General features: G+C 32.2%; 1 protein-coding gene across 2 annotated transcripts in view; it reads right to left on the bottom strand.

Moving 5' to 3' along the window:
* Positions 1 to 24,193, bottom strand: part of LOC143244322 (mitochondrial ornithine transporter 1-like) — a 43,416-nt gene that overhangs the window by 18,543 nt on the left and 680 nt on the right. The window contains exons 2-6 of one of the 2 annotated variants that reach the window (XM_076488773.1): positions 22,941 to 23,129; positions 21,933 to 22,003; positions 15,299 to 15,501; positions 10,754 to 11,156; positions 1,022 to 1,194 (exon numbers count right to left, since the gene is read on the bottom strand). In XM_076488773.1, coding sequence (XP_076344888.1) covers positions 1,022 to 1,194; positions 10,754 to 11,156; positions 15,299 to 15,437 — 715 coding nt within the window. In that variant the 5' untranslated portion in view covers positions 15,438 to 15,501; positions 21,933 to 22,003; positions 22,941 to 23,129. The remainder of the gene's footprint in view (positions 1 to 1,021; positions 1,195 to 10,753; positions 11,157 to 15,298; positions 15,502 to 21,932; positions 22,004 to 22,940; positions 23,130 to 24,193) is intronic. The other variant, XM_076488772.1, reaches the window with a different exon arrangement.

The following is a 24,193-nucleotide window of genomic DNA, read 5'->3' as shown; positions in this document are numbered from 1 at the left end:
TGACTTGTTTCTTCTTCTTTTTTTGCTATCGGATGTCAATGAAACTTAAACCAGTTTTTTATACTAATATTACTACCACACTAAATCATTTTTTATTCAACTAAATATTCACTTAAGAACACAGAATAATAACACATAAAATGGAGACAATGTTCTATAACTTTCATTATTTTTATGGCTTTCTAACTATGCAATAGGAACCTTTACAAATTTAGTTAATCTTGTTGGTGTGTTTCCCATGGGAATAAGGTTTCAAACTGAAAGTAAAATACACAATTTTCTGTATGGAAAATAACATATCATTTGATAAATTAAAACTTTGATTTTCTATTGGATTTAAATAATACAGTATTGAATGTCAGAGAGAATTATTAGTATTTTGTGAAGCAGATTATGTGATAGGTGGGTATTGCAGGAGAGGTCTAATTTCCGAGTTTATGGCTCTGTAACCAAATAAAATTGAAATCTATAAAAATTATGCTTTGTATAAATAACTATTATATGAGAAAGTTATGTTAAATTCCATAGTTCTCAGAGGGGTGTGGTAAATAAATTTGAGAAGAGGTAAGTCCTAGAGAACAAATGTCACAATTCTCATGCTAAGGGAATTTGAATAATTTTTGAATAAATCCTTACAAAATTAAAAACTTAAAATTTATATTGAAATTTATTTAGTAACTATACGTCAATGACAAGTTTATTAATAGACAATAAAATGATAAAATACTTCTGGTGAATTTTCAATGTAACTTTCTTAAGAATTTTGAAATGTGCATTGTTCATTAATATAAAATAATGGGAAACAAAAGTTGTTGCTAAAAGGTATTTTTAAAGGACAATCATTTAATTCCACAAACTGTTTAACATTCATGCTTGTAACATATAAAATGTTATTTATTACACTAAAATACAGATTGCTTCAATTGTTTTTATACACTAGGAATAACGCTGCTAATAATACCATTCCTCTTTCATTTACCTTCCTTTCTTTCTAATTCTGGTGTAAGGAATTTATTCTCACCTATTTCATCTTTAGTTTTTCCTGCAGGTGTAAGAACAGACCTTGTAAACTCATATCCGCCAAAAAAGAAAAAATATCCAGGCATTTCTCGAGCAAAAGTGGGAACAAGTCCCCTGAACATACCAGTAACACCTTCATCTCGAAGGATTTGTCTTGTCAGACTCCACGGTCCACTGAAAAATAGAAGCATTCCAAGGAATTAAGTATTTGCTAGCACTTTTAGCAACTAAGGTACACAATAACTTGTTTAATTTAAACTAAACAGAATCATATTTATTATGGCATATCTTGTTAAACCTCAACAGTCACAAACATAGGTTGCAATATAAATATATATATAATTATATAGTTTATTTTGAAGAGCACTCAATGTAACTTACTTAAGACAAATAATTTGACTGACAGACTTTTAGTATGTCATTTAGTAAAGACAATTATAAACTTATAATCAAGTCTTACACCATTTATGCACATACAGGTATAAAAAGGGAAATGGTGTGAAGTACACATCCATGAATGAATAATTATAATTTTCCATTAACTATAACTTTATTTAGTTCAACTTATAAAATCAACAAGATAATATAATACTGTAACAAGCAAGCTCACTAGGTATTTCCATCTCCTACATTTAACTTGTTTCAAGTTTTTCAAACTTTTCTGGCATACACGTGTATATAGATTCAACTGTACAATATTTAAAAGGGAATCAGCATGATTCCCTGATCACTATTGTTTCAACAAATATATGTACACATTAGTCTAGCTACCTATTCCTCTTTTGTGTGATATACACTTTCTCTTGGGAAAAATGACTGTATAGCAGGGTGCAGTCAGCAAAACGTTTTACTGGCAAGTCAGCTGAAATGTGAAGAGTATAACCTGTCACATTTTTGATTGAACTGACTAAGAATGATGTAAGCACTAAGGAGAATAACATTATTAATACTTCTCTACAACAATATGCCCCTTCTCAATGTACAAGAGATCTTCATACATTTTTGAGAGTCTTCTCTTTCAGCTGAAATCCAATGAAGATCCTGATTTCTTTTTGATTAGTTTGTGCTAAATAAAAATTACTTTCAATGTGTACGTGTCAATAACTGTGTCCAGTCCTTTCCTTCAATACATACAAGAAAAACCAAGAAAATACCAACTTACTCTAATTACATTTCCTGCTCAAAACTTTAGCAGCTGTGTTCATACCAAATGTAATAAGAAAAACAGTTTATATTGATTAGTTTGTGCTAAACAAAAATTATTTTCAATGTGTATGTGTCAATAACTGTGTCCAGTCCTTTCCTTCATCACATACAAGAAAAACCAAGAAAATACCAACTTACTCTAATTACATTTCCTGCTCAAAACTTTAGCAGCTGTGTTCATACCAAATGTAATAAGAAAAACAGTTTATATAGATGTACCACAGTACAAGTCTTCATATGTGTGGATAACTTTAGTAAATCTACATATTCTTTTCATCTCTCTATACGTACAAGTTGAAATCAAACAAACTGTGACCAATGCATCACGATTAGCACACAGCTAAAGACACAAACGTGTATTTAATACAAAGTAGTATGTAATTTCCCCTTGATGTTTAAAACTATACCTGAATAAAACTATAATCTCAAAAGCTATGAAATAAAGTTTGAAACTTGGATATAATAACACTAAATTTGCATTATACTACCATGATGTGCGAGAACAGCAGTGACAGTTGGAAAAAAAACCCTGCAAAGAATAAAGATATTTCACTTTATAAATTATCAACTTCTAAACCTTTATAATTAAATAGGTTCTCATTGAACTTTAAAATTTTTAAATGTTTGTTAGTTATTTTAAATTTTGAGCAAAGTTGCACGAGGAATATCTGCACAAGCTGTCCCTAATTTAACAGTGTAAGACTAAATAGAAGGCAGCTAGTCATCACCACTCATTGTCAATTCTTGGGCTACTCTTTTACTAAGGAATAGTAAGATTGAACAAAAAAATTATAATGCCCAAACAGTAAGCATGTTTGATGGGACAGACATGAACCTGTGACCCTCAGATAATGAGTCAAGCACCCAACCTACCTGGCCATGCCACACCTGAATTTCTCAAGTGCATATAGAATTATCACATGGTGACATATTTAATTTATCACACTCCAACAAAGATATGGTTCTAAGAGTTGAAGTGGTGAAAACATTGCATTAGAAGATTTGAGGTTTTCCTAGATGTTGAGGTAAAAATGAAACTTTTCTTCCTAATTTTTAGAAAGCTGATTTAGAGAAAAAATTATCATTACTAAAATGATGTAAAGAGTCAAAAGGTGATGACAAATAAAACTAAAAAAATTTTAGAAAATAAATTGCTTTTAATTCAATGGGCAATACTGGAACTAACCTGGATCATGTGGAAAGTAATCCCTTGGTGACAAATAGAGAGAGACTGAAAATAAAGCAATAAGGTTGGACAAAGTTTCCCCCCAAAATTTCAAAGTAGTTAATAATCAAATACAAAGCTTCTCTTTCTCAACATTGGCTGCTCCTCAGGGTTACAACAATGTTATTCTTCCACAAACCGTAGAAAACATTATACGTACACACCTAGACAGAAAGCAAGATCAACCAACAAAAGTAAATATATCTCACGAATCAAAAAACCATGAAACCATATATGGCTGCATACCATATATTCCCGACATCAGCAGAAAAATAACCAACATTTGGCAAAAACTAGTAACAAATATGATATTCCAGTTAATATTAAATTTATTCACAAACAGGCACAAAACTGAGGTCTATACTATGTAACAACTACACTGACAAACACCACACCAACATTATTTATAAAATACAATGTGATAACTGCCACGACTTCTATATTGGAGAAACAAGTAGAAAAATGGAAACCAGATTCAAAGAACATAAAAAGTCACCTTCACACGTTTTCGAACACTGCAAATCAAATAAACACAACATAACCATAGAAAACACTCATATACTAAATAAAGAAACAAACATAAACAAACGCAAAATTAAACAAGCCTTACTTGTACAACAACTTAAACCCAAAATAAACCAATATAAAGGAATGCCTTTATACCTATATTAATATAATAAAATAAATAAAATTATATATTCAAACATCTAACACTGCCCTCTACATTCCGACACTCAGTTACCCAACCCCTTCCAAACATGTGGTCAGCTTCCGGTCAGTTATGTGAACCTGACGATGACCGAAGAAGGTTCAAACGTTGTTCGCTCTTCTATGTAAAATATTTTCTCAACCCAAATGAGTCGTTTTTGCATACATGTTTTGTACATTGTTCCAAGTTGTTTCTTATAGATTTCAGGTTGAATTAACTAAAGCCTATTGCAAGCTAACGGATATAAGCATGTGTTGTTGTTTGAGGTTCCTTTTGTATCATGACTTTATTACTTCGATATGCAAGAAAGTGTGCTTCATCCAAATAACATTCATTTATATAATTTATATGTCCACGTTTAACAATGAAGTAAATATTTGAGGTACAATTGTATACTTACCTTGAAACGAAATAGTTTTGTCGTCTGATAGTCTGTGGCCATAAAAAAATTAATTTATGTACGAGTACTGAGCAACTTGATGCATATCTAAGGGTCATAATACAGGCCCAGCATAGCCAAGCGTGTTAAGGCGTGCGACTCGTAATCTGAGGGTTGCAGGTTCGCATCCCCGTCGTGCCAAACATGCTCGCCCTTTCAGCTGTGGGGGCATTACAATGTTACAATCAATCCCACTATTCGTTTGTAAAAGAGTATCCCAAGAGTTGTCGGTGGGTGGTGATGACTAGCTGCCTTCCCTCTAGTCTTACACTGCTAAATTACGGACGGCTAGCACAGATAACAACAGTAAATATACCCCATGAATTAAATAAAATCACAAAACCATATACTGCTGCATACCATATATTCCCAATATCAGCAGAAAAATAACCAACATTTGGCAAAAACTAGTAAAAGTATGACATTCAAGTTAATAACAAATTTATTCAAAAATCAGGCACAAAACTGAGGTCTATACTATGTAAAAACTATACTAACAAACACCACACCAACATTATTTATAAAGTACATTGTGATAACTGCCATGACTTCTGTATTGGAGAAAAAAGTAGAAAAATGGAAACCAGATTCAAAGAACACAAAAAGTCACCTTCACACGTTTTCGAACACTGAAAGTCAAATAAACACAACATAACCATAGAAAACACTCAAATACTAAATAAAGAAACAAACATAAACAAATGCAAAATTAAAGAAGCCTTACTTATACAACAATTCAAGCCCAAAATAAACCAATACAAAGGAACACCTTTATACCTATATTGATAAATATGATCAAACATCTATGACGCCCTCTACATTTCTACACTCAATTACACAACTGCCTTCAAACATGTTGTCAGCTATTGGTCAGTTACCTCTTTCTTTCTTTGTGAACCTGATGATGACCGAAAAAGGTCGAAACGTTGTTTGCTCCTCTACATAGAGCTTTCTCTACCCATACCAGCCGTTTCTACACATAAATGTTATTTGTATTTATGAAAGAAGTTGCAGGCCAATTAGTCCTATTTCTGTACTAGAAAAAGTCCTGTAGAGTTATAAAAAAATCAACTAAATAAAAAGACATTACTTATTGTCTTGATAATGAAAAGGGCATGAAATTGGTTGGCTCAGATTTAAAAAAAAATTTCATAAAATGCCTTTCATAAGATTAGTTAAGAAAATCATAATGATAAGAGTTGGGAAAGACTAGTTAAATTAGACCAACAGATTACATGTTGAGCCAGTGCATTAGAAAATTATATTGATAAAAGTTGGGAAAGACTAGTTAATTGGACAATCTGATTATACGTGGAGCCAGTGCATTAGATCCACGTGACATATTTATGACATCATGTCTACATCCTGAGAATGAAGAAAAATAAGTTATCTGCGATGGAAAATGGAGGAAAATTGAAAAAACGTGGCCCCTATTTCAAACCTACATGCACACAGGAGAATAATTTCACTAAGTTGGGGATCACACATCTCGTAACAAGAACGTTTTTCCAGTGTCATATAAAGAAGAGTTCCATTATAGTATGATAATATGGTAGTTGGATTGAATGGATTGAAGAAGGGTTATTCTTAATGGAGTTTAGACTGTATACAGAATGTTGTTACTCATGAAGTGTCTCATCAATCAGTGCTTCAACCTGTTTTTTTCGCATTTATATTAATGATAAAAAAGAATTTCAGTAAATAAATAAAGTCTGCTGATGACATTAACTCTTAATAATCTTGAGCTGTACTGAGGATGTTGAAGCATTACATATTAATATAAATCAACTAATAAGTTGAACAAATATTTAGTTAATGATTTTCAATTACAGTAATGTGCAAAGTAGTGAATTTGCATTATCACAATTTCAATAGAATGGAAACATTCAACAGCCCAACTGATGAAAAGGATCTCAGCATAGTGGTGGGTAAGTTGTTTAAGCTACTCAAGTACTAAAAGCTTTATATACTTTTAAGGTGTACTATATACATTTATTATATGTCAAGTAAAGTATATTTCTGTACAAATCACTAGTACAATGTCATTCCAGAGAGTTACGATATGGTAAGAACACATTAAGATCACTTATTGTATCTTGATTTTACTAATGTTTACAAGATTATTCAGGGGCTTAATAAGATAAAGACCTATGAATTCTTTGTGCTTTATTCTTTGGATGATAATTATATACAATTCTAAGGTTCCAGTGAAGACTTTTGTTTTTAGGCCTGCACTTTTCAAGATGTTAAGGAGCACAAGATTTCTTGAAAAAGTAAAGAATTAGCTTAAACTTTTACTTTTCTCAATGGTGGACATGCAAGAACAACTTTGTTATACTAGCAGGAGTATATTGTCTCCTGTGGTTCATACATTGTATTGGAAAGACCACTTGAGTTCTTGCTGTTCATATGCTATACATTTCTATGTAGAACAAACGAAGGAAATTTTCAAAAAGTTTGAACAGTCTTAACTTCATATATCGCACTTGAAGATGCATATATCTGCCTTAGTGACAAATATTGAATATTGTTTTTGCACCAAAAAAAGACATGGAAATGATACTACAAGTGCATATCTTTACGAGGGTTATCACTATTATTACAGTAATCTAAGGTACAGTGATGTCTTACAACCAAATGTAGTAATCACTGACAAGTTCAGTGAATAATGTATTGCAGTTTGACTTCTGAATTTTTATCTTGACTGCATTACAAGGAGACTAAATAAAAGTCCAACAATGAAACAATGCACCTTATTTATTGATATAAGACAAATCCAATAAAAGACTAGTTGGATCTGTATAATGAAAGACTATCACAATTATGATGAGAATCAACATTACTGATAACAATAAACTCCAGCACAACTAATTCTCTCAGAGTGCAGTATCACACAACCTTGGTTACAGTCTTCTATATCTCTATATCTTCACATGACTTATATGTCCAGAATACCTGTTAGGTAAAGCCTAAAGAAACTTGCCAGCAAACACCGACTAGAAATACCAAAAATAAATAACCCTTGGCAATGAGTGATGAACTCAAGAATAAGATAAACATAGTTCAAAACAGGTCACTTGCACACTGTACAATAATATGTAATTCAAGAAGTGTAGGGGTCAAAACTTTGTAAATAAGAAAATGTTTTCTTTTGTCAGCTTCATAAAGAGAAGAACATGTGCTATTTTTCACATACAGAAATATATGTATATCAATGTATCTCAGGATGGCTGGTACGGGTATTAACACTTTTACCAAAATAAAGCAGAGAACAATGTTTCAACCTTCTTAGGTTATCTTCAGGTTAACAAAGAGAAAGTTTGCAACTGACCATTGCCTGGCACATAGCTTTAGGGACCTATGTGTAAAGGGTATGTGAGTATCAATATACACGAATCCTATATATTCTAAAAGCATGAAATATTTTAAGTATTCTCAGCACAATATTTTTGTGATATCATGTAAAAGTGAAAGTATTCAAATCAGACAATTTCAAATTAAACATCTGAAATTTTATCTACAAATTCAAAATAGTTTGCAAAATTCATGAAGTATTCTAGCATACATAGCTTAATTATACATTTAATGCAAACAAAGCTATACAAACAAGTTATTATCATGCAATTTACTTATGGTACTTTGATTATTTGTCATGAACAAACATATATACATCACAGAAACAAAAGTTTCTGAAAGTCAGTTTCAATTGCAAACATGCATAGACATCTATTATAAACTGTTCCTCTGGCATTATATTTCATATTATTGAAGGTTAAAGATACTAATATGACATATGCTGAACACTCATCTGTTTCTTTCACAGTAAACTTTCAACTATTCATATTCAATCTGCATAGGCAAACACTTATGACTAAAAAGATGGATCACAATTTTACCTTTACAAAAAACTATGACTGACAAAAGCCAAATGTAAAATATTCCAATGAAGGAACTCTACAACACATTCCAAATCAATGGAATTCTCGCATATGGTAGCACTGGTGTTACCAACAGGTTTTGAAATCATACCTTAAACTAAATATCAACAAATGTTTCATGAAAAAGAAGAAATATGACAAAAAAATGGCATTAAGTTATATGCCTGTCAAATCTATCTATGGGTTTTTTGTTTTAATCTGTTTAAATTAGCTGGGCTAGATTCCTAAATTTTAACTGTAGTTATTTAAATCAATTATACACAGCATATCTACTTAATCAAATCATGATATTTTAGTACAGAGCAAAATAAGTAAATTTCATACTGATTAGCTACAACACCAATATAATTTTTTCACTAGAAGGTCATCTCACATTCTACTTGTTACATTATTCCTGAAGCACAAAAGTACCTATACTAGAGATCTGATTATAATTTAATACAATCACTGTTCTTGAAAAGTAAGAAATTAAGTATATAGACAGAGCATTTCTCAAGCTTGAGTATATGGTTTCAGGTAAAACACAACAAATCATAATATTTTCACAAATGTTTCATCTGCAAAGCCTTCAGCACATCATAGTATATCATTTACAATGTATATAAATGCATTACCTGATACAGGTACAACAAGAGGCTGCTGTATGACAGCCTTCATGGCTTTTCTTGCACACTCACTAAAGAAACACACATTAAGGAATTTAAGTCGTTTTTTTTTCAATTGTCATAAATTCCCATATAGTACCACTTTCCTCAAATGTCTTTTGCATTTCATTCTATAAGATAAGCTGTCCCAGAAAAGGAAGCTGTCTAAAAAATAAAAAAAATAAGTGATTTTAACATACTCTCAAGACAAGCCTTTCTCCTGAAATCATCCTCATAACCCTCTATTTAACCTTTTCCAACAAATAAGTCTGCTGGAGCTCCAACAAGGAACTTGAGAGGTATGTGAATAAATAAGTTGCTGTGATTCGGGCTCTTTTGTGCACACTTTTGATGCAAAAAATCATTGATTTTAAGCCTATTTCAATTAAATATTTTGTCACCTTGTTCACATTACTTCGATGCACCGAACATTTTGCCATTCAAAGTGCTCTCCTGTGGAAATTCTTTTACTTCCTTATACACTTAAGAAGTCTCCATCCTTCTAAATGCTGATTTCTAGCTTTGCAGTTTATTGTTCTTGCTATATGAATATTTTTCTCAAAAAGGACTACAACATGATTATCCAGCCATAAATATACCCTAGCAGCACTGAAATGGCAAATGGTTGGGAAGGTATAATCTTTCTGTACTGAAAATATATTTCCAACAAGGACTCCCCTTCACAAGATTAGCTATTATCATTCAGTGCTTTCCTCCATTTACAAACTTTTCCTTTACACACATCACAAGCATTCAGCTTCCCCCTCCTTTGATATATAGTATACTCCTTTGATGCATGTATCTTCCACAATACTCCTCTACCAAACTATCACTTCAAAGTTTGGCAGAAGACATACACACCAGAAGAGAGTGGGGAAGAAGAGTGAGAAGTGTGTGTGTGGAGAGAATTACCTATCCAAAATGCATTTTCAGTACAGGAGAATTATAACTTTGATACAGTACTTACCCCCTCTCACAAGATTATCTAGTATTCCACATTGATTAGGAGGAGAGGCTGGTGTAAGAGAAGAATAAATGTTCCCCAAAAGTGTTTGGTATGACACACAAATTAGGTCTGAGCTGTCAGTCTTGGAACTTAACACCCAGTATCAAAAGGATGTCTGCAGCATGCAATCAACCAATTATGAAATAGGTTGAAACCTACCAAATGGCACACTGGTAAGTCGTAAGGACTTCTATGCTCCACTGGAATAAGAGAAGGGAGTGGGTGAAAGTGCATTGGAGAGTCTGGAGGAATGTCATTACTTGAGACAGTGCAATAAGTGACCACAAATTCCTATTTTGAAAAGCAGACCATACAAATTTATTCAATCAAGTCATGGTAGGGATGGGTAGCTATCCCCTTTTGCTCTACCCATGAAGTCCATGAGTAGTACAGTCTCGAATTGGAATATTTATGAAGCAAAATATCGTGAAGTTATTCACCAACAAGCAGCAATCTTTACTTGTTGCATCTGCAGTGATATACCAATGCATCAGAATACACAAATTGCTTTTATAAAGTACAATTACTTTTATGTAAAGATAGTTGCAATATTATAGTACACTTACACATTTTTTACAGTAGAATTATTCCCTTCTAATAAACTTGTTTCTCTCATAGCTTGAAGACGACATTTAATTAGTTCAGTTGGACAAAGACTAAAAGAAGAGAAAAAAGCAGCCAGAAATCCAGCTGTTGCATTTGACAGAGGTCCCAATTCCTCTACTTTCTGTGTTTTTGTTATTTTCTGGACCAACTTTTGACATACTCCATACGCACAGAACAAAACAGAATTTTCTGCTATATTAGCAGCAAGCGCAGGCACTGTTCCAGCATACAATCCCCGAAAACCTTCCTTCACAATGGTCTGACGAAAGCACTGTACACTTGTTTTATAAAAGTCTGGGAAAGTTTGCATTTTGACCTTGATTGTATCTAAAGGTTGACCAACCATCACATTAGCTGTACCACCTGTAATAGAAAAAAAACAAACAACCAGTTTAAGGTATAAAAACCTAATATCAAAATGTTTTCAGAATCTAAAGAAGAAAATACCACTAGATATTGATATGTTCACACTGTTTGCTAATTTACATTATAAATTATACCTCATATCAAGGTGAAAACCTAGTAACAAATCTTTTTGATCTAAGTCTATAAAAGCAAGTTAAACTTATACCTATATATCTCAGTTTCATAACTTGCACATATGCACTACTGAAAGTGTTGATGAAAAATAGTTGTGCAATTTGACACTATTCTTTATCAGTACTGATAAAGAGCCTTTTAATCTTATGTGTGCTGCAAAGTTAAAGGAAACATCTTAATTTTATGTGCTACATTCAAAATTTAATTGAATAACCTTATTATTAATAAACAAAATCTGCATCAAAACAGTTTATACTTGAAACTTGAATATTATCTAAATTTTAATTAAACTTGTCACCTGATATCCTTGCACTACATATTACTCATTTTTTTAGACTTTTTCTCCTCTTTTATGGATTTTAATGTATACTATGGATTCTGAGAAACTAGAAGGTAATCTTGGGACCACCACTTTTTTGCTCTACTGTGAAATAAAAACAAATGTAAAACCCACATTATATACCATTTCCCTTCCATTCTTACAAGAAATGTGAATAATTCACTCTAAGTTTGCTAAAGAATTATTTGTAACCAAAAAAACAAGCTTTTTTTATTATATGTTTCTTTACATGGACCGTTTCATTTTGTGACTCCTAAAGGATGTATTTTGTTTCAGTTTCATTATCTGTAGTCATGGTTTTCAGTTTTGAGCAGATATTTATGGTTCAGTTAGAAAGGCAATTAAATTACAGTAGTTTTGGGATTTTCCACTGTAGTGCCTGTGATGTATGTTTTTGTGTTGTAAAATGTATGAATGAAATAAACATGAATTATTTTATAGACATCTTTGACCATAAGAGAGTAAGTTTAGAGTACCTTGTCCTCAAATGGTATAAGGCCAGAGTCCAGACATCAGAACCAAATTTCTTGTTTTTAAATATACTTTTAGTTATTGTTTTATGTAAAAATTAATATTTTGGATACAGAAAATGTATTTCTAAAAGATACTCATCCCTCATCAGATAATATCTTTTTTCTGATTTCATACTTCCCTCTATATAAGCATGATTTTTTTTAGCATCAAGGTTCCCACCTAAACTTGTGTTATCATTGAGTTGTAGGATGCAAATAAACATATGACAATTCTCCACCAATAGAAGTAAAATTCACCCTCCTACTGCAGTTAGCTCCCTCTATAGAAGAAGGGTCTGCATCTTTTATACCAACAGAACTCAAAACCCCCTACTATCTACTGAGTAAAACTGGTATACTCAGGAGGAAGCCTCCACGGCCCACCACCCCCACTATCTAGGAACTGGTGAATAGCAAATACTCCACTTAAATGTGGTGAGGGCAATGTAGCGGGGAGTGACACTGTAGAAAGTGTATTGGGTGACAATGTAACCCAATTTTTAAAAGCAGGTCAGTTCCACTTTATTTAACTTAGAAAAGGCAACTGTCCTGATACTGTTTTACTCAAAATTGTTCACAAATACGCATGATTTGGATCATGCCATGCTTATTAAATAAGATACTGCAAGTCTTGTAGAATACCCTATCTCATCAATGGATGTTACAGACCTGAATGACTACATGGTATGGACTTGTATACAAGTACATCCTGGCAACCACCCTGTACCAATTAGTGAGATCCTGATACATAGAACAGGGCCCCTGTAAAGGTAAGAGAGAAAAGAAAAATAGCTTATCCAGTCAAAGCCAGAAAAGTGTATGATAGTGAGAGTGGGAGGAAGTACATATCCCAACAAAGTGTTAAACTTGAAGAAAGTTAACCTGAAAAAGTTTATGTTAAATCTACATCCAATGAAGCACAAGTTAGATGGATAAGCTGCTATAGCTATTCCATATCTGAAATTGGAAAAATGTATCATGGAGATCAAAAATTCACAGGAACAAATAGATGGGAGAATTAACCACAAAAGAAACCATATTGCAGATCATACAACAACAAACAGATGGGAGTATTAACCACAAAAAAAAGCATTGCAGGCCACATAACAACAATGTTGATGGTATCAGAAAAAGAAAAAAGTGAGAAATGTAAAGAAGGTAACTTGCGATGAACATGCAGTCAGGTGGCATAGACCATGGCCAGTTTCCCTTAAGGCAATGGGAAAATGATCTTTGCCAAATAGGTCACTCTCCACACTCCAAGAAAAGTGAGAACAGAGTGGGAATGAGCAAAACGAGAAGTAAAAGACTAACTGGGTGCATGGAAGAAAGTAAAAGAATGATCGTTGAATAGAAAGAAAATATGCTCCCATCAATGTCAGCACTGCCCCAGATAGGACTGTCTATGAAAATCTCCTAAGAGGAGAAAGAGAGATGGCAACTGATTTAAAACATCAAGGTCTGACTGATTGTCTTTCCTGGAGACAGGTAGATGGAACAAATAATGATGGCATGACCCAAAGAGAGATGAACTGCCACAGGCACAAAAAGAAATTAGCATACAGCCCCAACATGTGACTCAAGAGGAACAATCACTCCAATAATATCACACTGGGAGATGAAAGAAGTAAGACATAGGCATATAAAATAAGATAGAGGCAAAAGCACTTGAGTACAAAGGGCATGATGTCCCAATAAACCCTAGTAACATGTCAACCAAATATGAAGTGAGAAAGCCAAAGAAGATAAATATACCACTTTAGAGATGAAAAGCAAATGAATATCCACTGAAACTTCATTAGGTGAATAATACATCACTACAGAAAGAAAATGAATGAAAAATATATAATGTAAAAAAGAGTAAAGTGCAAGAAGAAAGTGGAAAAACCTGAACCTAAGAAAGACCAAGTTTAAAGAAAAGACTCCAAGGTTTAGGAGTCACAGAATGATAAAACAGCAAGAATTTATAATTAGTCACATGATGTAACAAATGAAGAAAGATGAGGCTTGTATGCAATAAAGATATTGTACAAGTAACTGAATATGGATTTGCATATCTGGAGAAAAAGCAAAAGGAAATAAAATAAAAAAACAGGGAACAAATTGCAAAGTGAAGGAAACATAGATGAATAAGGAACCCAGTCCCGAAATTACAAAAATGCTTAGATAGATTCAACTGAGACTGAGCATAAGATTAGATAATAGCAGATAGTGAGGAAAGAACAGTAAAAATCCCATCAAAAGTAAGAAACACAGGTGAACATATCTTAAGTGCAAAAGAAGGTCCAGGCTCCAAAAGACTCCACTAACAACCACATAAAAGCTATTACTTTCCAAACGAATAAAAAGAAAACCCAACAACAATTTAATTAGGCCAGAGTTAACAATATTTTTTTGTCATACAAAAGATAAAATGGAAGTTAGAGTCTCATGAAATAATAACATGGAAATAAAATGCCACAGAAACTGCACATGCAGAAATAACTAGAAAATGAAAATCCAACAATAAATACTTCCACAACATGGAATGTTTTTTTTATAGATAGTTCCACTACAAAATGCCCATATTCAAAAGTTCACAAGTGAACGAAAAACAAAAAACATTTCTACACATAAATGTCAAATCTTGATCCTTTATTCATACACAGCTGCAAATGGCTACATTTACATGAGAAGTTATCTCAGTGGGTAAATTGTTCTTCTGTCACTTTGCACTTTATTATCAAGTTAGGCTATAAATAGTTATTTTTTCATCTAAATCTTTCATTGTTCGCATTTTTTAAAATGGAACAATTTAAGTACATTCAGATTTAAGTGACAAAAAGTAATCTGTTAATATTTTTGATCTTGATAAAAATTGTATAACCTTACATGTACATTTAATAGCACATAATAAAAAATTACATGGATATTCATGTGAAAAACAAAGATCAATGTTGATTATGAAAGCACAGTATAAAGGATATAATTCCATTATCAGTTTATATTTGTGATTTTTATACTTAAACACAAAATTACTATAGCTATCTTTTCCACTTTATAAAAACAAACTTAGATATTATTCGAATATTTATGATAAAAAGATATGTATATACACACACAACTTTTCTTACCTGCAGCACCAGCAGTAAGGTCAATACATGCAGTAATATAATGTTCATAGATATGAGTTTTTCTCCATTCCCCAGGGTCTACCCCACGTGGAACATGAGGTTCATGTTGAGGAGGAAAAACTGGAGTTTCTAATGCCATTTCAGTGATTATATTTAACACTGTATAGTTCTTAGTAGTGAATTAACATCCAAAAAGTACTGTTCTGGAAAAAAAACCAAAAACAAAGTGGTTTTTATCCGATAGGTCAGTAAAATCTAATCCAAAAATTCATAAACAATTAAATGATAATTGCACTATAACATATATTCATGGAAGAGTTTGGCAACTTAAGGTGATTATCTATTATGCATGAATTGATTGGTATAATATAGACTAATTGATTTATCATAACTAGTTTCCAGTAACTTTTATTATTATTAAAACAAGCAATTAATCAAAATTACAATTAAACTGATTTTCATGAAAATAACCAACTAATCACAATTAATGTTTTTGATTATTACAGTTTTTTTTTTTCCAAGACTTCAGGAAAAACTCCTAAGCCTCCCCACACACTCAATAAGGCTGCTTAAACATGGTAGCAATAGTTTTCTTACTTATAAATTTAAAGCTTTTATAAATCAATCCAAGTAGAATTCCATAATTCTGTATCACTGATTCTATGTGCAGAATTATGTTAAATTTACAATATGCATAGTAGTCACAACTTTCTCAAGAAAAATGGTTAAAATTCACGTTTTTAAACAGGAAGCAAACATACAGTACCGATGGGAAGTTCTCTTAGTTCACAAATTGTTTTCAAATTGCAAAACATTAACACTCCAACGAAAAGTGGGGCCTAATAGGCCCCAGAGCAACTTGAAAGGTTATTAATATTAGGCTAATAATTTTGTATTTAAATGAAATTGCCATTTAAATCCATTAATGAATGGATTAACGAGATTCCCACTGTCCCAATCTACTATCTAGCGAAACCACAGCCAGGGGAACGGGCTTGGAGGAATCAGGACTAGAAACGTCTTTTCATAGGAGTGTTAACAAACCAAGAGTAAACATAAATATGTGGGTGTGTGTTAATGTACACTGAGAATGAGTAGTACAAAGCATGTTCACATATAATAAAAACACAATTTAACGTGTAAACCCAAAGATTAGATATTGTATTTGAGAATAAATGAATACCTATACAATATTTATAAAACTAAGTGTGACATTTTGTTTCTCTGTACAGGATTTTAATAAGCTTCAAGCAGGTAGAAAACAGATATTGCATTTACATGAATAAAATTTACCAAAATGTACTGAATATTTTCTAAGTATAGTTAACAACTATCAACGTATTAGACATTTTTGGAAATCTTTCATTGAAATTCTCTTTACGTGTCAATTACAAAACAAATTGGAATATTTATACATGATAATACACTAAACTTTCATCTTCACATAAATCTTTGTCATTGCTAGAACTGTTAGTATCATTGTATTTGCTTTTTTGAACCTTTGTTACACTCTCTTTTGATTCCCATAGCATGCCATTAGCTGCTTCATCCTTTACATTCAATACCCAACATTTTTTAAACCTTTAATTATTTTTGGTGGTAGCTTCTATGATAGTAATATATCTAATAAGATTAAACATGTATAAATAAAATGTGCAGTCACTTTTTCAGCAAGTGTTTGGAGGAAAGAAGTGCTCATTCTATTTGTTAAAATATGGTGTAATTAAATCAAAATAAAGACATTACACAGGCAGTAAAATACTTTTACATCCTATCTACTAAATTACCAATTTGTTACACTAAGTATTTAACATTCAAAGTCCAACCAGAAAACATATTTGCAATTTGTGTAACTACTAGATTCCATGAAAATCCAAAATAAAATTAATATTTGAAAATATATTCCACCTTGTTTCCTTTACAACTAAAATTGTTGCATACAGGATTAAAAGATACAGCTAGATTGGTACTTACTCTGATAGTAACACAGAATAACAATGCAACGTATATCAAACAAGAAAGACAGCCTGAAAGTAACACACAACAATACTACATGCATTAACAAGAAAGACAGCCTGAAAGTAACACACAACAATACTACATGCATCAAACAAGAAAGACAGCCTGAAAGTAACACACAACAATACTACATGCATCAAACAAGAAAGACAGCCTGAAAGTAACACACAACAATACTACACGCATCAAACAAACAACACACTCTGAAAGCAGCTATTATCTGGTTTACAAAAGAAACTGCATAATTTCTAAATATTTCTTGCAAAATTTATTATTTTTTGTGCAAAGTTTTGCTGAGCCCAATAAAGACTGATGTTTTAGTATTTAAATATTTACTACAAAAATTAAGTAAAAGCATTTATAAAAACTATCGTAACTACACATGTATTATCTTCAGTATTTGTAAATACATACTTAAGTAGTCTGAAGGATTAGTAAGTGTTAAATCCCAGGTTTTAGGAGAATGAAACCATAAATAAGACAAGGACTAAAGCTAACTCTAAGATAACTTGTGAATAATAAGTTATTACCTTTTCTTCTTTACACAAATCTACTGAGTAGTCTGAACTCCCTTACATACGTCTTTCCTTATATGATAATGTGAGATCACAGTGAATTATACACCTGATACATTGCCAGTGTGGCTGTGTGGCAAGTGAAGCTTCACAGACAATTTTTTGTGAATAATCTGTAATCTAGAATAAACCTATGGTCATTCTACTGACTTAAGAGAATCATGATTTGACATTAAGTACAACATACAAGTGGATGCGAGTTCAGCATAGTGAGCCTAAAAGTCCTACTGGGGAAACCTGAAGTACAACTTACAAATGGATACGAGTTCAGCTTAGTGAGCCTAAAAGTCCCACTGGGGAAGCCTGACATACAATTTACAAGTGGATGTGAGTTCAGCATAGTGAGCCCAAAAGTCCTACTGGGGAAGCCTGAAGTACAACTTACAAATGGATGCAAGTTCAGCATAGTGAGCCTAAAAATCCTACTGGGAAAGCCTGCCACTAGTCCTAGCATCACCACTCCAAAAACTAAAAAAATAACTAGCGAGATCTCTCAGGTTTACATACAGGTTATGTAAATAGTATGTCCATCCATTACACCTGAAAAAGTATTCAATTTGAGACAGTCTCTCATTTAATAACCAGATTAACTGTACTTTCTACATATAAAAAAAAGTGTTCTGCATGTAAGTATATACAGTTTAATGTCTGTGAGGTGGATATATCACCTGTAATAGTTTAGTGTATATCAAACAATTATGAAGATTTATGACTAATGCAACTTATTTGGTTTTTATATCAAACCAACATTTAATGTTAATAAATAAATTCTGATAAAATGTTTGTGACTTTTTTTGTAAATTTAGCAACTGTAAATATAACTTTCTTCTGGTTGTGTTTCATAAATATTGGATTATAGATGTAAGTTCATTAGGAAGTTTCAAAACATTTTTTAGCTTTGTCAATTTTCAATAGTACACCTATGTTACCTGAAGAGAAGTGTACCTACAGTATCAATTTCAAAATAATATGTTCCAAACAAAAGCCTATTAGCATATGAATGAGTATTAATTACATACAATGAAAAGACCAAGATTACAAAAAAAAAAGAAATTTATGGTGAAATAAAAAAAATGGCGAGTTTTGTCAAGATAATCAAAAACAAGTGTTATGAAGAATTAATAAAAACTATGAAATGTTCTTGCATAAAAATACAAAACTTATTTTGAAAGTTTTTGTAATTATATTAATTTTACAAACTGGTTAGTAGCAACAGTTTGTTTGTAGGTTCTCAAACTTGTGGAGTGGTTCTATGGGACTTCTAGGCATTTGCTGACTAGTTCTGGCACTGCTTGGTGCTGATTTGAATCATTAATGTCAAGAGAGAGTAATGAAATGCATGAGGTGAATAAAATTTGTTATATTTGTTATTAAGCACAAAGCAACTCAAAAGGCTGAGCTCTGTCCACCATGGATACCAAAACCTGGTTTCTAGCAGTACCACATATTCTACTAGAGAGCCAAACAATCCATAGGTCCAAGATAAACTCCCCCCAAGTCCCAAGACTAAGGTCACTTGGAGATGAAGAAACACAATAACTAGAATACAACTATACCATATATTCAGTTAAAGAACCAAACAATCTATACATCCAAGACAAAGTCATCCTGAAATTACATTGCAAAGCATTCATGATCATTTCTCCTGCTCATTGTGAAAAAACACTCATCAACACATTCATTAATAAACCTTCAGGTTAACCTGAAGATAACCTAGGAAGGTCAAAATGAGATGCATTTTTACTTCAAGTGGGTTTCTCATCATCAAGAGGATATATAATACTCTGATGGTGCTGAACTTTTACAATGCAGTGTTAATGCGAAAGTTAACAACGATGGTAATTGCACTTATGAAGTTTGTTCGTAAACCAGCTTCAAGCTACACGACAACCCTAATACTACAGCATATAATGCAAAGTACCAGATGCACCTGTCATGGTATCAGATAGAACAACAGAGCTTTCCAAACCCAATTTTCTTAATTGCACTACTTGTGCAATAAGGTTTGTTCCAGAAAATTGTAGGTTTTTGAGGAAAGAAATTTTTGCTGAACTATAGATTACCCAAAAGTGTACAAGGTTGATCTAATGAGCTTATCCTATACTGGAGAAGGAATGTTGACAATAATTTAGAATTTACTGCATATATCTCCATGAAATGTGGCAAGTTTTTAGTTGATTGTATACTTCTGTTGTACAAAAAAACCAGAGGTGTTGAAAAAGTATTTGTATTTAATATACGTATGTGAATTTATAACATAAGACTGACTATGAAAAATTCAAACTTCAAGGTGATGTTCCTGAAAAAGAATACAAATTCTTTGTCTGATGTACAGTTTACATACTATATGTATGCAAATTCTTAAATCACTGAAATGCATATCTTTGGTTGTTCAACATTTCTGTATGTTTTACATTAATAACTCTCCTATTTGTTCCTAAATCAGCAATGTAGGATAAATCAAATAGGTGATAATTGTGACATCAAACACCTAATACCATGTTGAATGGCATTCTGTAAACAGTCATGGCAGGCTGGCTACAGTTACCATCCAAGTTCTGTTAATATTGATCTGTCATTGCAGGCACTTGGTTACTGAGCTTCCAGCTTAAATGATGAATGGTATGATAATGTAAGTGAAAGTAATACATGCCAGCTCTGCAAATAGCATTATAGTTCATCACAACCACAAATGAATTCACAGCTTCCTCAGCACTCAAAGTCACAAGATGATGGTTGTGGTAGAAGCTTGAACTCAACTGATACACATGAACTTAGTCAATCAGTCAAGAAGTTTGTTAATGTATCTAAAGGTCTAAAGGATCAGATGACTAATTGGATCATATAATAAACTTACATTAGTATAAGGATACAAATGATCCATTTTCCAAGAAAACTGCTCCAGTGCTAACTTCCTTACGACCTCAAATATTCTCAGTACAAAAGTTAAGCGTATGCATAAGGAGGGAATAATACAACAGAAAATGCACTAATGGTTATCATAATTAAGAAATAACTAGTCAGATAAACATGACAATATACGTTGATACCTTTCTGCTACCACATAAAGAAAAGTCTATGCATGTGTTCAAGTCTCCATTAGTTCAAAGCAATTGTTTTAATAGTTCTAACACAGCAAATACAATATATGAAATAATTATAGAAATGCACAGATGATACACATACAGGAGTCAAAAACAATGACTAATTGCAATTAAATGTAAAATTTAACATAAGAAACAATAGGTTATTACAGAATATATGAAAAAATTGAACAAGTTATATAATGGGTTAGTATTTCATATTTGCATGAAAAAAATTGTGTAACTTATTTTTATGTTATTACACATTTACCAATGTATGAAGGTTCTAATCAACATGTATAATTCTTAAAAATTTAGCAATGATGCTTGACATTCCATTTGACTTTCAATTTAATTTTCAACTTAATTAATGACATTTCAATACAAGCCACATCAGGGCTATGATAAGTCAAATCACTAGTTATGGGTATTCCATCACCCTCTTTTCTTTCATTTAGTTATTGTTTCATTAAATGCTACACGCTTGAGGTCAAAATGTTGCTTAACCCTTAGGTGTTAAGTCATGGGTCAAAAGCAACGTTACTGCATTTGTTGACTTGAAATCAAAATTTTACTGAACTACTATTTTATGAATTTATGTCAATAAGTTTGGAATCAAACTGTAGATCATAATTCAAACTTTAATATTATATACGAGTTAATTTCTTAATTTAAAAGTAAATATTAAAAGATCACACCTAAATACAGATTTTAGTGAGTCAAGTGGTATGCTGAATGTAATACTGTTTAAAGTTAGATGTTTGTGATGTCTAAAATACTAAGTCTATCATTTTATACAAACTGGAAACTCAAATGACTAATATTGGCAAGCTAGAATATAAAATAAAAACCTTATAACTTCTTAATTTGCCGATATATGGCTTGCATACTGAATCAAACACAGTGGCCCTGTTCACCACTTCCAATTTATGAAAATGGTTCCTTATTTACACTTACCTCAACATATGAAATGTGATTAACTGACAGCTTAGAATATCTCCAGAGTGGTTTTTCTCAGCCGTTTTAATCTGTAAAAAAAGGTACCATGTTCTTTTAAACCAAGATTTAATGAAGATAGGTTGTGTTTTTAGTCTGCTCAAAGTTTCATATTTTTTAAAATCTAAATACATCTGAGTTTCTAAGCTTAATAAATTATAGTGTAATTCATTGGTATCAGTATACTAATTTATGATATTTTGATTATTCAACTATATACGTATAAAACCTAAAAAAAAAATTTGTTTGATATTCTCCAAGTGCAAAATTTTAAAAAGCTTAGCAATAAATCTCAGCAGGAACAGAGTTCAAACATTATATCAAGAAGAGTTAATTGTTTGCTTTACATCATGGTTTATTGTTCTATACTTTAAGAAAAATATGTTTAATAATTTATTTCTAAATTGTAATAACCTATACACATATATAATGCATAATAATTGAAATGTGACTGTATAATACAAATAACTAGTCCATTAAAACATAGTCAATACAAGGAAGACTAAAGGCCAGTTTTATACAATACTCCAAATGTGGCTCAGTCAGTGACCTATATAATGAAATTATAACATCTTTAGACTTATGTTTTATATTTCTACAGATACATCCTAAAAGGTAACATTTTCCTAATATAAAAGTGTATTTCTGATACATTCTCACCTCTACACACAAGTTAGCTATCTTTAAGAGACTTACATGCCACGAGTTTTGAAACAATTCCCACTTAATTTCACACATTTTAATATGAACAGTTCAGGTGTATGGTGACGTTATCATGTATCAAAAACCCTCCACCAATAAAACGGTAGCACAACTGCCATAGTACCTCCCTCTACACACTTGCACTCATGGCAACTTCATTCTTTGATGAGGCAAAACAAAAATATGCACCAGTATTGGGGAATGTGTGAAGAGATTAGTATCTGTCAGAAAAACATTTTCCAATTAACTTCTGATATAATAACCCACCTCTCACACAGGTTAGCTAAAATCTCATACAGAAATGATGGAGGGGCAAGTGCAAAATTTTACTCAGATAACCACTCTTCATAAAGTGCCAAAAAGGAAACCTATGAAGTGTGAAACCCAATGGCAGAGGCTCGTAGGGGCACACCTATGAGAAAGTGCATCCTGTATCCATAAGGGTATACTTCTTACCTAGAGTGTAAAAGTGAAAACACATATATATTTTAGGATCTATTTACAAAAATACCAAATACAAGTGTAATGGATTTTTAATTATATAGGTCATTTGTTAGGCCACGTTTACAGTGCTGCATTCAGTCTTGTCCTCCTTAATTTAAAAAGAGCAATGAATAGTTCAATTAGAGGAGATCTACCACTAGTAGTGTTACTACTAGGATGATACCTGTAATGGAAAGTTTGTTATATACGAGTAGGTTAAGATCCGACAAGCCTTTTTTCGTAAGGGATCTAATTAACATGTTTAAGATTGTTAAGAGAATTGATATTGTTGGTGCATCATCTTTTTTTCATATTTAATGATGCTAATGGTAGGGACCATCTTCAACTACGACAGCTTTATTTTCCTAACAGGGTGGTTGGCCTTTGGAATGGGTTGCCTTCACATGCATTTGTTTTGTTTATCTACACTAGCCATCCCTAATTTAGTAGTGTAAGGCTAGAGTGAAGGCAGCTAGTCATCACTACCCACTGCCAACTCTAAGACTATTCTTTTATCAATGAATAGTGGGACCAACCATCATTTTATAACACCCCCATAGCTAAAAGGGTGTGTATGTTTGGTGTAACAGGGATTTGAACCTACAGCTCACAGACTGAGAGTTGATCACCCTAACCATGCTGGGCTCTTTCAGATGTGATATATGCTGTTAATTAAAGGAAGTTTATGGGAATGCTTCGTAATATATGAATGATAAAGCCTGGCTCCAGGTTCTTTGTGTTTAGTTTAATGGATAGATGATCCAAACTATCTGCTGCTGTCTTTTAATGTTAACATAATGCAAAAGAGATTGAATAAATCTGGATATATATTTTGGTTTTCATATATTTCCACTTTGCAGACAAATTTGTTTACAGTTTCAAATTTTCATAATGCATGCTGCAATTTTTCAAGTTCCAAAGAAACTTCCATTTCTATGAGGTGGAAATTTTTAAATTTGATAAACTCTGATATGGCCAAGCGCGTTAAGGCGTGCGACTCGTAATCTGAGGGTCGCGGGTTCGCATCCGCGTCGCGC

This window comes from Tachypleus tridentatus, chromosome 2 (genome assembly GCF_004210375.1).
Source record: "Tachypleus tridentatus isolate NWPU-2018 chromosome 2, ASM421037v1, whole genome shotgun sequence".
In the NCBI taxonomy this organism is placed as follows: Eukaryota; Metazoa; Arthropoda; class Merostomata; order Xiphosura; family Limulidae; genus Tachypleus; species Tachypleus tridentatus.
The sequence above is the reverse complement of the archived record's forward strand: the minus strand, read 5'-3'. Positions and strand labels throughout refer to the sequence as shown.